Source organism: Loxodonta africana, chromosome 20, assembly GCF_030014295.1.
Source record: "Loxodonta africana isolate mLoxAfr1 chromosome 20, mLoxAfr1.hap2, whole genome shotgun sequence".
Taxonomy (NCBI): domain Eukaryota; kingdom Metazoa; phylum Chordata; class Mammalia; order Proboscidea; family Elephantidae; genus Loxodonta; species Loxodonta africana.
This window is the reverse complement of record NC_087361.1, coordinates 66,439,845-66,457,088: the sequence shown is the minus strand read 5'-3', so window position 1 is coordinate 66,457,088 and position 17,244 is coordinate 66,439,845. Positions and strand designations below refer to the sequence as shown.

General features: G+C 40.0%; 1 protein-coding gene across 1 annotated transcript in view; it reads left to right on the top strand.

The window, feature by feature from the left end:
- The first annotated feature begins 11,024 nt into the window (after positions 1-11,024).
- The window catches only part of LOC111750709 (complement receptor type 2), a 33,790-nt gene continuing 27,570 nt past the window's right edge, over positions 11,025-17,244 (top strand). The window contains exon 1 of the mRNA XM_064273266.1: positions 11,025-11,179. Within this exon, the coding sequence (XP_064129336.1) occupies positions 11,122-11,179 (58 nt within the window). The 5' untranslated portion in view covers positions 11,025-11,121. The remainder of the gene's footprint in view (positions 11,180-17,244) is intronic.

Sequence of the window (17,244 nt, the reverse complement as noted above, 5' to 3'; positions counted from 1 at the left end):
TACTCAGCAGAAACCACGCAAGCAAGAAGGCAATTGGATGACATATACAAAACCTTGAAAGAAAAAAATTGCTAACCAAGAATAATATATCCTGCAAAACTCTTGCTCAGACATGATGCTGAAATTAGGACATTTCCAGATACACAGAAATTAAGGGAATAACTGAAAACCAAACCAAACTTACAAGAATTATTAAAAGGAATCCTTTGGTTAGAGAACAAACTTCAGACAACGATCTCATCCTAGAACACAGGACAGTATTAGCCAGATACTAACCTAGTCATGAACTCTCAAGGATAAAACAAAACTAAAAGATCTACAACAGAGAACCAAAGATGTCAACCTGTAAATGATAACAATATCAAAACAATAAAAGGGGAAATACACGTGTAGGTATAGAACTTTCAAACAAAAAGGAAGTGAAGGCAATATCAAGTAATAAAAGACTGGTTCAAGCTTTAGGAAGACAAGGGTAAATTTCAAGGTAACCACAAACCACTCATCAAAAGAAAGAAGAAAAACATAAAGTCTCAATAAACAGAAAATCTACAAAAATGAGATAAAATGAAAAGAAAATCCACAAACAAAAGGAACCCAGCACAGGAGAGTAAGAGGAACAAAGAAAACGTCAGCACCATCAAAAAAAAAAAAAAAAAAAAGTGCTACAAAGTGGCAGCAATAAACTCACACTTATTGATACTCACACTGAATGTAAGTGGTTTAAATGCACCTGTAAAGAGACAGAGTGAAAGAATGGATTAAAAAAAAAATCCATCAATATTCTGTCTACAAGAGACAACTTAGAAACAAAGATATAAATATATTAAAAATCAAAGGATGGAAAAATATGTCAAACAGCAAACAAAAAAGAGCAGGAGTAGCAATACTAATCTCTGATAAAATGGACTTTAAGGCAAAATTCACCATAAAAGAAAAGGAAAGACAGTATATAATGATTAAAGGGACAATCCACCCTGAGGACATAACCATAATAACTACATACCCAATGACAGGGCTCCAAAATACATGAAAATGGAATTGTTTCCTTAATTTCCTTTTCAGATTGCTGATTCTTATGGATTAAATTGTGCCCTCAAAAATATGTGTCGTAAATCCTAATCGCTGGTGGCACAGTGGTTAAGAGCTACAGCGTCTAATCAAAAGGTTCGCAGTTCAAATCCACCAGCCATGCCTTGGAATTCCTATAGGACAGCTCTACTCTGTCCTACAGGGTCACTATTAGAATCAACTCAACAGCATTGGGTTTGGGGTTTTTTTGGTTATATGTATGGTCATAATTCCATTTGGGAATGGATTTTCTTTGTTATGCTAAGAGGTGATATCAGTATGTTTTAAGCCAATCACATTTGAGATATAAAAAGAGCAGATTGTTATTAGGTGCCATCGAGTTAGTTCTGACTTATAGTGCCTTTTTTTTTATGTATTTATGACAGAACGAAACCCTGCCCCATCCTGTGCCACCCTCATGATCGTTGTTATGCTTAAGCCCATTGTTGCAGCCACAGTGTCAATCCACCTCATTGAGGGTCTTCCTCTTTTTCGCTGACCCTCTACCAAGCATGATGTCCTTATCCAGGGATTGATCCCTCCTGGTAACATTTCCAATGTGAGACAAAGTCTCACCATCCTTGCTTCTAAGAAGTCTTCTTGTTGTACTTCTTGCAAGACAGATTTGTTCGTTCTTCCAGCAGTCCATGTATATTCGCTATTCTTTGCCAGCACCATAATTCGAAAGTGTCAATTCTTCTTCCGTCTTCCTTATTCAATGTCCAGCTTTCACATGCACATGAGGTTACTGAAAACACCACAGCCTGGGTCAGGTGTACCTTAGTCCTTAAAGTGACATCTTTGCTTTTTAACACTTTAAAGAGGTCTTTTTGCAGCAGATTTGTCCAATGCAATGTGCCATTTGATTTCTTGACTGCTGCTTCCATGGGTGTTGATTGTGGATACAAGTAAAATGAAATCTTTGACAACTTCAATCTTTTCTCTGTTTATCATGATGTTGCTTATTGGTCTAGTTGTGAGGATTTTTGTTTTCTTTATGTTGAGGTATAATCCATACTGAAGGCTGTGGTCTTTGATCTTCATCAGTAATTGCTTCAAGTACTCTTCACTTTCAGCAAGCAAGGATGTGTCATCTGCCTGACACAGGTTGTTAATGAGTCTTCCTCCAATCCTGATGCCACTCTCTTCTTCATATAGTCCAGCTTCTTGGATTATTTGCTTAGCATACAGATTGAAGAAGTATGGTGAAACGACACAGTCCTGATGCTTGCCTTTCCTGGCTTTAAGCCATGCAGTATCCCCTTGTTCTGTTTGAATGACTGCCTCTTGATCTGTGTACAGGTTCCTCATGAGCACAATTAAGTGTTCTGGAATTCCCATTCTTCGTAATGTTATCCACAATTTGTTATAATACACACGGTCTAATGCCTTGCATAGTGAATAAAACACAGGTAAATATCTTTCTGGTATTCTCTGCTTTCAGCCAAGATGCATCTGACATCAGCAATGATATCCCTCGTTGCATGTCCTCTTCTGAATCTGGCTTGAATTTCTGGCAGTTCCCTGTTGATATACTGCTGCAACTGCTTTTGAATGATTTGAATCACCTTTGAGATACAAAAAGAGCAGATTAGGTACAGAGGAAGAAGCAGAAATGGGGGAAGATAGATGCCATGCCACATGAAGATCACTGAGGAGCCAAGGAACAGAAGGTGAAAAAAGACAAGGACCTTCACCCAGAAGTGACAGAGATAGAATGCCCTCTGCTAGAGCCGGCACCCTGAATTTGAACTGCTAACTTCCTAAACTGTGAGAAAATAAATTTCTGTCTGTTAAAGCCACTCACTGGTGGTATTTCTGTTATAGTGGCAAGAGCTAACTGAGACACTGACGTATAAACACTTGTCTGATTTTTGTGTGTTGACTTTGTATCCTACTACTTTACTGAATTCATTTATTAGCTCTAGTAACGTTCTTGTGGATGCTTTGGAGTCTTCTATATATAGGAAAAGGGATAGTTTAACTTATTCCTTCCCAATTTGGATACCTTATATTTCTTTTCCTTGCCTGACTGCTCTGGCTAAAACTTCCAGTACAATACTGAATAGCAATGGTAAGAGCATCCTTGTCTTGTTCCTGGTCTTAAGGGGAATGCTCTCAGTCTTTCTCCATTGTGTATGATATTAGCTGTGTGTTTTCCATAAATGACCTTTTATTAGATTGAGAAATTTCCTAACTTGTTGCATTTTTTTATTTTTTATTTTATCATGAAAGGGTGTTGTATTTTGTCAAATATTTTTCTGTATCTACTGAGATGATCATATGGCTCTTCCCCTTTGTACTATGAATGTGCTGTTTACGTTGATTGATTGTCTAACATTCAACGATCCTTGATTTCCTGGGATAAGTTCCACTTGATCATGGTATACAAAATCTTTTAATATGCCATCGAATTTGGTTTGCCAGTAGTTTGTTGAGATTTGTGTATCAATATTCGTATGGGATAGCAGCCTGCAATTTTGTTTCATTTTGTCCTTGTGTTGTCTGGTTTGGGTATTAGAATGAGGCTAGCCTCACATAATGAGTGAGGAAATGTTCCCTCCTTTTATATTTTGTGTAAAAGCTTAAGAATGGTTGGCATCACTTCATCTACAAACGTTTGGTAGAAATCCCCCGTGGCGTCACCTGGTACAGGGTTTTACTTTGTTGGGAGTTATTTGATTACTGATTCAACCTCTCTTCATTTGTTATGGGCCTGTTGAGATCTTTTATTTCTTCTCAAGTCTGAAACCTATGAAGATATATGTTCAAGCTTACTCATAAGATAAATACAAATTAAAACCACACTGAGTTACTATTTCTCAGCTATCAGATTGACTAAAATTAAAAACTATGATAACACATTCAGTTAATGAGGCTTTTGGAAAACAAGCACTATCATACATTGCTAGTAGGAATATAAATTGGTACAACCCTTATTGAGGGATTTGGCAATACTTAACATATTACTGAGCCCTGGTGGTGCAGTGGTTAAGAGATCAGCTGTTAACCAAAAGGTCAGCAGTTCAAATCCACCAGCTGCTCCTTGGACACCTATGGACAGTTCTTTTCTGTCCTATAGGGTCACTATGAGTGGGAATAAACTTGATGGCAACAGATTTGTTTTTTTTTTGTTTGTTTGTTCGTTTGTTTTGTTTTAACGTGCTTACAGAAGTCTCTGGATGGCACAAATAGCTAAGCACTCAACTAATAGCTGAAAGTTTGGTGGCTCAAACCCACCTAGAAGTGCCTTGGAAGACAGGTCTGGTGATCTGCTTCACTGGAAACCCTATGAAACAGTTCTACTCCACATATGTGAGGCTGCCATGAGTCAGAACTGACTCGATGGCAACTAACAACAATGTGTTTGCCTTTTGACCCAGTAATCTCACTTCTAGGAATTTGTACTGAAGATACACTTCCAACAATATGAAACTACATATACACAAGGTTATCCTTTACAGTATTACTTAGAAATGCAAAATATTTTTTAAAAACAACCTAAATGCCCATATATAGGAAAGTGGTTGAATTAGCTACGGCATATCACATAGTACAATGAAGAATGACGCAGCTAATTAAAAAAAAAAAAAAAAAAAGAGTGAACTCTAGGCTATTTGTTAAGTGAATAAAGCAAAACGCCAGAGTCCCTATAGCATGCTATCTTTCATGGAATAATGGAGAAATAAGAAGACTTTTTTTTTTTTTATTTATTTTATTTTTGCTTTTGTGAAAAAATATACACAGCAGATACACAAGGATATTGTTCTGTAGTTTTTTTGTTTGTTTGTTTTGTTTTGTTTTTTCCTTGTGTTGTCTGGCTTGGGTATCAGAATAAGGGTAGCCTCACATAATGAGTTAGGAAGTGTTCCCACCTTTTTTATTCTCTGTAAAAGCTTAAGAAGGATTGGCATCATTTCATCTATAAATGTTTGGTGGAAATCCCCAGGGGAGCCATCTGGTACAGGGCTTTTCTCTGTTGGGGGGGTTTTATTATTGAGTCTATCTCTTCACTTGTTATGGGTCTGTTGAGATCTTCTATTTCTTCTGAAGTTTTAAACCCATGAAAATACATGTTCGAGGTTACTCATAAGATAAACACAAATTAAGACCACATTGAGATACAATTTCTCTGCTATCAGGTTGACTAAATTAGTGTATATAACATACACCAGTTCAACAATTTCTACATGTACAATTCAGTAATATTGATTACATTATTCAAGTTGTGCAACCACTCTCACCCTCCTTCTCTGAGTTGTTTCTCCCACATTAACATAAACTCACTGCTGTCTAAGTTTACTATCTAATCTTTTGGGTTGCTGTTGTCAATTTGATTTGATATATATAATCTTAAAATAGCACAATGCTCAAGGCAAACATTCTTTACTAGGTAAACTAAACTATTATTTGGTTTTAAGAAGACTTCAGGGGATACTTTTGGTTTAACGTTTAAGGCTTAAAGATTATCTAAGGGCAATAGTTTTAGGGGTTCATCCAGTCTCCATGGATCCAGAAAATCTGGATTCCATGAGCATTTGAAATTCTGTTCTTTGTTTTCTGCTTTCGATCAGGATTCTTCTATAGAATAAGGATACGTGTTTATCTGCTCATTTGGGCAAAAGGAAATATTAGACAGATAAGCCAGAAACTTTAAAAATTGGGTATCTATAGTGGTTGGTGGGAATGGAATGGAAAGGAAGGAGGTAGGAATAGAAGTGAAGGGTAAAAAATTACACTTTTCTGTGTAAATCTTTTATATGGTTCTGGTGTTTGGAACCATGTTAATATTTCTCATCTGCAAAATAAAAAATAAAAAAAAGATGAGGGGAAAACTAAAATGTAATACAGAGTGAAACAAATGAGTCTAACTACATTTCAAATGAATAATATAACTAACTTGGCTGATTTTTGAAGACAGCAAGGCTGTTTTCATACTTTCAAGCTAAAAACAAAACAAAAAATGTAAAATTTGTAGGTTTCCTTTTCACTATGCTATAGATTTGATGCACTGAACACTCATGACTGAAGACCAGACGAGTTGTGGAATGACATCAAGGACATCATACATGAAGAAAGCAAGAGGTCGTTGAAAAGACAGAAGAGAAAAAAAAAGATCTAAATGGATGCCAGGAAAGACTCTGAAACTTGCTCTTGAATGCCGAGAGGCTAAAGCAAAACGAAAAAATGATGAAGTAAAAGAGCCGAACAGAAGATTTCAAAGGGCACCTAGAGAATACAAAGTATTATGATGATATGTGCAAAGACCTGGAGCTATAAAACCAAAAGAGGAGATCATGCTCAGCATTTCTCAAGCTGAAAGAACTAAAGAAAAAATTCAAGCTTCAAGGTACAATACCGAAGGATTCTACAGGGAAAATATTAAATGATGCAGGAAGCATCAATAGAAGATGGAAGAAATATGCAGGGTCACTGAACCAAAAAGAATTGGTGAACATTCAACCATTTCAGGAGGTAACTTATGACCAGGAACCTATGGTACTGAAGGAAGAAGTCCAAGCTGCACTGAAGACATTGGTGAAAAACAAGGCTCCAGAAATTGGCAGAATACCATTTGAGATGTTTCAACAAATGGATGCAGTGCTGGAAGTGCTCACTCATCTACCAGGAAGACAGCTACCTGGCCAACCAACTGGAAGAGTTCCATGTTTATGCCTATTCCCAAGAAAGGTGATCCAACCGAATGTGAAAATTGTCAAACAATGTCATTAATATCACATGCAAGCAAAATTTTGCTGAAGATCATTCAAAAGTGGCTGCAGCAGTATATTGACAGGGAACTGTCAGAAATGCAAGCCAGATTTAGAAGAGGATGTGGAACCAGAGATATCACTGCTGATGTCAGATGGATCCTGGCCGAAAGCAGAAAATACCAGAAAGATGTTTACCTGTATTTTATTGATTATGCTAAGGCATTCAACTGTGTGGAGCATAACAAATTATGGATAACATTGTGGAGAATGGGAATTCCAGAACACTTCATTGTATTCATAAGGAATCTGTACACAGATCAAGAGGCAGTCATTCGAACAGAACAAGGGGATACGGCATGGCTTAAGGTCAGGAAAAGTGTGTGTCAGGGTTGTATCCTTTCACCATGCCTATACAATCTGTATACTGAGAAAATAATCTGAGAAGCTGGACTCTATGAAGAATGGGGCATCAGGATTAGAGGAAGACTCACTAACAACCTACATTCTATACATAACATAACCTTGCTTGCTGAAAGTGAAGAAGACTTGAAGCACTTACTTATGAAGATCAAAGACCACAGCCTTCAGTATGGATTACACCTCAACATAAAGAAAACAAAAATCCTCACGACTGGACCAATAAGCAACAACATGATAAACGTAGAAAAGATTGAGGTTGTCAAGGATTTCATTTTACTTGGATCCACAATCAACACCCATGGAAGCAACAGTCAAGAGATCAAAAGAAGCATTGCATTGGGCAAATCAGCTGTAAGAGATCCCTTTTAAAGTGTTAAAAAGCAAAGACGTCACCTTGAGGACTAAGGTGCACCTGACTCAAGCCATGGTGTTTTCATTCGCCTCATATGCAAGCAAAAACTGGATGATGAATAAGGAGGGCTGAAGAAGAATTGACGTCTTTGGATTGTGGTGTTGCCAAAAATATTGAATATACCATGGACTGCCAAAAGAACGAACAAATTGGTTTTGGAAAAACTACAACCAGAATGCTCCTTAAAAGCAAGGATAGCGAGACTACATCTCACATATTTTGGACATGTTATCAGGAGGGATCAATCCCTGAAGAAAGACATCATGCTTGCTAAAGTAAAGGGTCAGTGAAAAAGATGTAGACAGTCAATGAGATGGATTGACACACTGGCTGCAACAATGGGCTCAAGCATAGCAACAATTGTGAGAATGGCACAGGATTGGGCAGTGTTTAGTTGTGTTGTGCATAGGGTCGCTGTGAGTCGGAACCAACTCGACAGTACCTAACAACAAAAAGAACGTGGATTAGCAATTCTAAAGCTAGCTTCTGTGTATTCTAGGTAAATAGATTGTGGATAACGGGAACTGCATGTGTCATTGTTGGAGAAGGAAAGGGGTAAGAGTAAGTAGAATCATGTAGAGTTAAACAGGAATTATAAGTTGTGGTATGAATTCATGATTTAGATATAAATATAGATAGGAATAGATTTAAATAGATAAAGGAATAGATATATGTACCCCCATACACACATAGCTGTCTGCTGAGCAATGACACTACAATAGCAATAAGTACACTTAGCATTCAGATATTGGTTTCTAAATGCCATTCTCCAAAATGAACCAGAACTCCTTGGAGAAATGGAAAGCTCCAAGGCTGGGGCTATAAAAGAACAAGGTGAGCTTGGGATCTCTTGTTTTGCAAGAAAGAAAGGAAGTGCTCAAAGATGATGGAAGCAGGTCAAAATGACACAGAAGCTCGCCAAATCAGTGACAATTTGGCATTAAAATAAATAATAAGATCATATTAGGATTCATCAAATAAAATAAAAATCCATGAGTTCGAATTGATATAAATGAATGAGTAAATGGGGGAGAAAGCTCTTGTTTACAGTAGAATTCTAACTAATAAATATAGAAGAAATGATTGAATTAGGAAAAACACCATTTGGCAACCATCAGAGTAATAATTGATTCAGGCAAGAATCATCAATGGATGCTAACATTAAAAAAAACATTAGTGGGTGAAAATTTGATAACAAATGAGGTCTTTACATAGTTTCAAAGTATCTTCCCACAAGATAATTATTAATTACAAAGAAAAATGTAGTATGTTTACAGTAGAGAAAGCTAGCAAATATCACCTTAAACTAAGCGATCAAAGTTAGTATCACCAGTAACAGGACAAATAGACATCTTTTGCCTCCTGGCATAATGCACTGAAAAGAATACAGCGCCCCTTCTATGGTATTCCAGCCAAAAATGCATAACCTGAATCTAATCAAGAAGAAACATCAGACAAACCCAAATTGAGGGATGTGGTTGCCAGCCTCCAGGATGGGCCCCAATGATCTTTGCCTCCTGGTATTCCCACCCATGTGTAGTGCCCTCCCACACTGAAAAGGGCTGACCTGTGTATCCAGTAGGATAGTGTGGAAATAATAAAATGTGCCTTCTGAGGCTAGGCCAGAAAAAACAATGTGGCTTCTGCCTTTCTCTCTTGCTCTGAGGGGAACCAGCTGCCATGTCATAAGGACATACAAGCAGCCTTATGACAAGGCTGGTATGGTAAGGAAATGGGGCATCCAGCCATGTGAGTGAACCATCTTAGGAGTGAATCCTTCAGGTCCAGTCAAGCCTTCAGATGATTGTAGCTCCAACTGGTGTCTTGACTACAACCTTATGAGAGACCCTAAGGCAGAACCACCTGCTCTCAAATTCCTGACCCCAGAAACTGTGTGAGATAATAAATGTTTGTTCTTGCCTCAAGCCACTAGTTTATGGTAACTTGTTACACTGCGATAGATAAGTAATTTAAGGGACATTCCACAAAAATAACCACCAAGTACTGTTCAAAAATGTCAAGGTCGTGAAAGATAAAAAAGACTAAGTCCATTTCCAGATTAAAGGGAGGGGGAGAGGTATAATAATCAAGTGCAAATGTGATCTTGGAATGATCCTGGATGAGAATAAAAAGTTTGGGCTTCTTTTTTTGTGTGTTTTTTCTCTAATGTTTTCACTTTTTTTTGTGGTTGCCGTTTTTGTTTGTTTTGTTTTGCTCTAATGACTGTTACTGAGACAACTGGCAAAATCTGAATACAGTCTGTAGCTTACATAGTAGTATTTCACCCATTAGTAGAGTCGATTCCAAGTCATAGCGACCTTAGAGGATGGAGGAGAGTTGCCCCATAGAGTTTCCAAGGATCAACTGGTAAATTTGAAATGCCAGCCTTTTGATTAGCAGCCAAATGCTTAACTACTGTGCTACCAGGGCTCCAGATATTATATCAATGTTAATTTCCTATTTTTGATCATTGTACTGTAGTTATGTAAGAGAACGCCCTTGTTTTTAAGAAATACTGAAGTATTGAGAGGAGGTAGTGTCATGTCTGCAAATTATCTCGAATGACTCCAAACTAATAGTTATCTAATTATAATTATTTACATATATATATGAGTCCCTGGGCGGCACAAACGGTTAGGCACTCAACTAACTAGCCCAAAGGCTGGAGGTTCAAACCCACCCAGAGGGGCCTTGGAAGGCAGGCCTGGAGATCCGCTCCTGAGAGGTCACAGCCTTGAAAACCTATGGAGAAGTTCTACTCAGCAACCAACAACTACTATCTATGTGTAGACAGATAGATAATGATAAACAATGTATGGTAAAATGTAAGCATTTTATCCAATGACGAATCTGGGTGATGGACATGTGGGAATTCTTCGGGCTATTTTTGCAACTTTTCTGTAGAAATTACGTCAAAATAAAAAGGACAATAGCAGAGGGGGCTGCTCTTCCTCAGTTCCCTCTCTAAGCAAAGACAGTTTGGAAACCAAGGGTTAGACCTACTAAAAGGTTGTAAAGTAAATTTAGTGAATAAAACTCAGAATTTAAACACAGAATCTAATAGAGTTGAGTTGTGTTGAACAGAATGGAATATAAGAGAATAGAAGAACACTGCAGATTAGTGAGCTGAGTACTATTTTGTGAATTTTTTGTTTCAGTTCTATTTAGAGAGAGAACTAAGTGGGTGAATTGGGTTGCAAGATCACAAACGTTGGACAGCCGCTGCTCCGAGGCAAGCGGACGGAGAGTCAAAGCTGAAGTCTTGCTCTGAGTTCCTCGGCCCGCTCACCGCCCCCAGCCAGCTCCTCCCCGCCTCGTCCAGCCTCCGCGCGTTGGCGTCCCGCCAGCCAGCAGCCTGCAGGTGTGCGAGCAAACCTAGCCTGTGGGGCCAGACACTATTTAAGGGCCCACCTTCGCCCTGCTTGCAGCTGCCTCCTGTTCCAGCCCTGCCCTCCCGGAGGCTCGAGGGTCTCGGAAGGCGTTGTGCCGCTGGATCTCCGCCGTGGCATGGGCGCCGCGCACCTCCTTTGGGTTTTCTTGGCTCTCCTCCCGCCAGGGGTCTTCGGTGAGCGGGGAGGGGGAGCACGGAGGTAGGGACGCGTCTGGGGCAGGGAAGGCCACTGTGGTGCGACGCCAAGCAGGGAGTCAGAAGCGAGAAAGTAGGATAGCGCTGGATGCCTGCCTGCCTCCCGCTAGCTTTGGGAGACCCCTGCGGTCTCCTGGTCTCGAATTTCCCCAGTCGCTCCTGCTGGAGCTGAGACCACCCGAACTGGAGGCTGCACAACGGGGGGCGCGGTATGATACCCGGTGTGGCGGGCCGCAGGCTCGCTGCGTCTTCTCTGCACTCCCCTCGCCGGGATTCGGTAGCGCTCCTCGCTGTTATCCTCGGAGGGCTGCGAGCGCTCGGACTTGCCACATACCCAAAACCTCCCCAGACCGCGTGCAGCGAGCTCTGCCGCGGGCTCCGCCGCGCGAGGGTGTTGGTGCACCCCGGACTGCGCGCCTGTGCCGGGTAGGTGCAGTGGAGCTCCGCTCCCGGCCGGCCCCCGGGTAGCATGATGATGTCTGTCTGCCAGACACGGTTCTCTTATCTTTGGAGCTTTGATGTGAAGTTGGTAAAGAGGTCCTGAGCATTAAACACGTGGAGCCGTTTTCAAAAGCGGACACGTGATGGAAAACTGTGGTTTCCTTCTGTGGTGCTTAGTGTAACTTCTTTTCTTCTAGATTGGCTTAATTTTGTATTTTGTTAGGATTAGAGTCTCTTGGCTCTCAGATGATCTGGCTTTTTAATTACCTTCAGGGTACAGTGCGTTCCTAGTTTACTAAGCGGTTTACGGTGTGCAGACTTCAATAACTGGGTGACTTTTGGCATGTCATTTAACTCCCTGATGCTCAGTTTCTTCATCTGTAAAATGAAACTAGTGAAGAGCTAGTGAGCTGCCCTGAATATCAGGTGACATCAGGCAAATTAAAGGTAGACATTTATTGTTACCACTTGTATCAGCAACAAGCCTACTGTGTGGACCAGAATTTAAGCACCCACCCTCAACTTGGCTAAAGTTTCAGGGATATTGCATTATAGTGGTTCTAATTTTTTTTTTTTTTATGACAACTTACTCTGTCTGCTTTCCTGGCATTTAACTTTCTCCTGAACCTTAACTAACAGTTCCCCAAATCACATTTCTCTTTCATTTTTCTATATATTAACTCCCTCTGAACAAGTGCACAACCACAGCTTTTCCTTACACTTCCACAAGGCACCATTCCAGCCCGAACTTCCCACCAGCATTCCATTCTCATTTGTAAACTGCAAAGAGGTACATCAATTGAAAGTCAGACTCTTCAGCGGCCCTGCCAATTCATCATCCGCTCCAAGTCAGCACTGGTTACCAGAGCAGAGCCATGCTCTAGGTCACTTATCTCTAGACTACTCTGTCCTATAGTGTCACTATGAGTCGGAATCTTCTCGACAGCACTGGGTTTTTTACATGCCTGTCAAATGTTATAGCTAACGTGCTCTTTGTCTTTTTGTCATTCTGACATCGATATTCTAATAATCCTAAGCATTATATTAGGTCCCGGGTGGTGCAGATGATTTGTACTTGACTACTAACCAAAAGGTTGGCAGTTTGAACCCACCCAGCTGCACCTTGGAAGAAAGCTTGGTGATCTGGTTCCATAAAGATCACAGCCATGAATACTCCATGGAGCTCAGTTCCGCTGTGTAACATATGGGGTAACCATGAGTTGGAATCGACTGGATGGCAACGAATTTTCTTCCTTTTTAAGCATTGTATTAACCATGTAACAGCTTCCTCTCTTACAAGTCACTCTAATACCAGCCTCTTTAACCTTTCCACTCATGAAAAACAAAATTATATGTGTATGTACTTTTTCATTATTCTGCCCCCTTGTTCAAAAGTCTAAACAAGTTCCCTACTGCTGGTGGGGTAAAATGACCTCTCTTCAACCTTTCAAACACTTTTGAATTTGCTGTCACCTAAACACGCCCCTCCTGATTTCCCCTGGCTTCCCTGTCAAGTGCACACTGCCCATTTTCTTGCCCAGCCGTCATCCGGCTGTTCTTTGCTCATGCTTTGTCCACTTCCCCCTCCTGGCTTCTGCTGTACGTCTTCCTCAGATTGTCTCTTGGCTCTCAGCCAGTTCCTGCCCGTGAGCATGCTTAAGAAACTCTTGAGGTGCTTTTTTAAGACGCAGGTTCCTGGGTTCCAGCCCACCCTTCAGACACTCATAGGTTTGGAGTGTGGCCCAGGAAGCTGAGATTTAACAAGCACTCTGGAAGATTCTGAAGCAAGTGTCTATAGGACACACTGCTATGGACAAAGTCATATGGAGGGCAAATTTCCTTCTCAGACTTTTTTCCCACTCTCTCCTTTAGTCTGTTTACATGAACCATTCAGATTTCCCACACTCGTAAATTTCACTCTTGTCTTGATTGACAACCTCACCTCATCATACAATGAGAAAACAAAGCAATCAATCAGGAATTCCTTCATTTTCCAATCACTTCATCTACAAACCTACCTGCATCTGGGGTCCGATCCTGTCCCTGCTTAAAACCTGCCTGGGGCTTCCCATCACATTAGAATAACATCCAGGGCCCTTACTCTCAACTGCAAGGCCTCTGCCTTGCTCTGTAATTCACGTTATGAAGTGTCCTTCTGCTTTTTCTGCTTCAGCTTCTGGATCCTGGTTCCATCCAAATCTGTTGTTGCTGCTGATAAAATCTTGTGAATTTAAATTGCTTGTCCAGTTTGTGGAGAACTTGGGATTGTACTTGTTTACATCATATGTGTGCAGATTAAATCACTTGATTAAGATGAATTAGTACAAGTAGTAACAGGATTATGAAGTTGGCTTTCATTGAGGTCAACCCCTGATTTTCCTTATAGAGTCTTGCTATATTGCACAGAATGGGGCACTTGGTGATGTTCGTAGGTGTTAATGGAGGAAATCAAAGGAGTTGGAGGAAGACAGAAATGGACCAGCAGTGAGATCCGGGTCCCAACTGTGATGCATCCTTAGATACAGTCTTTGTGACTTTTCCAAGAGGAGTGTGGCTCTCCAGAAGAGCTGGCTGTGACTGTAATTTTGGGAGTTCTGTGTACATTCTTGTGTCCGTTCTATTACAGTTGCCATGGAGTCCATTCTGAGTCATGGTGACCCCATGTGTGTCAGGATAGAACTGTGCACTGTAGGGTTTTCAATGGCTGCTTTTTCAGAATTAGGTCATGAGGCCTTTCTTCCAAGGTGCCCTTGGGTGGACTCCAACCTCCAACCTTTCAGTTAGCAGCTAAGCCGGTTAACTGTTTGCACCACCCAGGGACTCCTGTTTCAGTTAGTCCATGTCTATTCTTTGATTGATACCTGTATCTGTCTCTCACTTGTTTGAGAAAGAGGAGGATTTATAAATTTGAAATTCAAATACGCTGCTATTCTGGGAAGGCTTCACAGCTAACAATATTGTGTCCAGGCTACAGTCTGATCTAGAAGAATATTGACTTCTTGCTTTCTGCACATGAACTTAGGTAGTTGAAACTTGAGATCTCTTTCATACCCCCCCGCCAATGCCTTTTCTAGGTACTTCCTCAATTATATGATAGGATACAATTTATTTCATTATCAATATTATTTCTATTATTGTAAGTCACAGAGAGCTGTCCTGAAATGACTAGTTCGTTTTATCTAGTACCCATCAGAAAGCACTTACTAAGCTCTCTCAGGGAGCATATTACTGTACTAGCTTGATAGAATAAAATGATGAATAAACATATTTTCTTCTCTCTATGACCCTAAAGTTTCAATGACTAAGATAGTGATGTTAATTCATTAAAGTAATGTTAGAGGCACATACCTGTGTGTGCTGAATTTACACAGTCTCCGATGTATGGCTCAGTGGTTAAGAGCTCAGCTGCTAACCAAGAGGCCAGCAGTTTGAATCCACCAGCCACTCCTTGGAAACCTTATGAGGCAGTTCTGCTCTACCCTATAGGGTTGCTATGAGTCGGAATCAACTTGACAGCAACAGATTGTTGATGTACTTTAGTGTTTTGTGCTATCCCAGAAAACCAGTCTAGTTTTTATTCATAGAGTTCCAAGGTCTTTGTGTAATTGTGTGGAAAATGGTTCCCTCTAGCGCTTCCTATGAAGTTTATTTTAAAAAGGATTTAAACCTCTGTACTTATTCCTCTCTATATTCATCCTTACTGAAATGCATATGTTCTTTGTCCCAGAAAATATTGTCCCAATTTACAGTGACATTCTAAAGATCAAAATTATCCGAGAAATTGGTGATAAAACAGCAGAACAGGAGCTTAGCCTTTCATAGTTTTAATGTTCCTGTGGTCTTTGTCTTCAGATCAGTGTAAGTCCCTGCCAAGTTATCTTTTTTCTAAGCCTAAAATTCAGATCGATGACTCTAAGTTTCCTGTGGGGACACCTTGGGAATATGAATGCTTCCCTGGGTTTATCAAAAGGTCATTATCACCTGCTTAGAGACCTTCCAGTGGTCAGATCCTCAGCGATTCTGTAAACGTGAGTAATCCTTAATGGTTAGTAAGTCATCTCAAAATCCTTGGGTTTTCCATATTTTCTCTTACTTCTAAAGGCATTGGGTGTGGAGGCTGAATCATCATAGGCTGGCCAACCCTGTTTTCCCTGTAACCTCCATGATTTTGTCCTATGGTCTCCATACTGTGTTAAAGCAAGGTTAGAAGCTAGTACACAAAGAACGTTAGTTTTATTTCACTCTTCCCCCATTCAATTAAAAAATATTTTTGAGTAGCTACTAGGTATGAAACATTAGGCTAGATTATCGGGTTAGGGAAAGACAAAAATCAATCTAACAGTCTCTACCTTGATGGACTCCTAATCTAGCTGTAAATACCAATTTATAAACAAACACTATACTACGACAACAAACTACAATGCAATTTATTTTATTTATAGAGATCAGGTGCTATAATATCACAGAAGAACAAATAATGCTACCTAGGAGAATTATGGAAATCTAGGCATCCCAGCATATGCAAAAGCATAGAGGGATGAGAGAAGTGGTGTCTTTGGGTAAAAGAGAAATTCAGTGTGGATGGAGAATAAGGTGCCAGATGAAGAACAGCAGTTTGTTAATTGGGTTGGAACTCAGCTTTGAAAGGCCATGCCACTTTTCCTATAAACAGAACCACTTTAAGATTTGAAATGTGGGGAGTAGCACGATCACACTTGTGCTTCAGAAAGATAATCTGTACAGAAGATGTTCTGGGCCAAAGGGAGACCAGAGTTAGACAGGTAAATTATATTACTCAATGGCCCAGTGAGAGATTATAGCAGTAGCAAACTCGTTGGTTTGGGGATAGATTTCTAGAGCCCACTTGCTAAAATTTGGTGACCAGCTGGATATAGAGCAGGGTGGGCAGAGGAGAGGTACAGAAAATACATGATAAATATAAGTTTTTAAGCCCAGGAGACTTGGTAGATGATGCCATCCACTGACAAAATATGAAAAGGGAAAATGGACGTTATAAATTATGGTTGACCCACATATAAAATTTGCATCCATCTTCAGAGATATAGTCTGTATGATTTAAGTAAATGGTGTTCTGAAATTGACCAATGCTTTGGAAGGTAGAGATCTTCTAAATGTCACAAATTTCTTTTAATAAACCTGAGTAGGCTAGTCACCAAGCCCAGTCAGGTTAGGATTTAATATGAAACACAAAAAATTCCTTGACTCCCAGCCCCAAGTCCTGTTTTGCTTTGTTTTCTCTTAAAGGTAAATCATGTCAGAGTCCTAGCAAACTTCTCCACAGCTCTGTGCTTATAAGCAGGGATGTGGAGGTTGGGTCAACAATTACATATTCTTGTAATGAACACTGGGTTGGCAGGAGACATCGCCAGGGTACCCGGGTATTATAACAGTAGTTACAACTAATAACCAAGTCTTCCAAAAAAGACCTAAGTAATTACTGCAAATCCTTAAAAATAGATAAGCAAAAAGAGAATGCTCTCTCTAATCTGCTCCAGATGCAACTCTTCAGAATTACATACTAGAGAGGAACCCCAGAAGAGAAAGAAGCTTGGACTACTCTTCTTCTAATTGTAAAGCTCCAT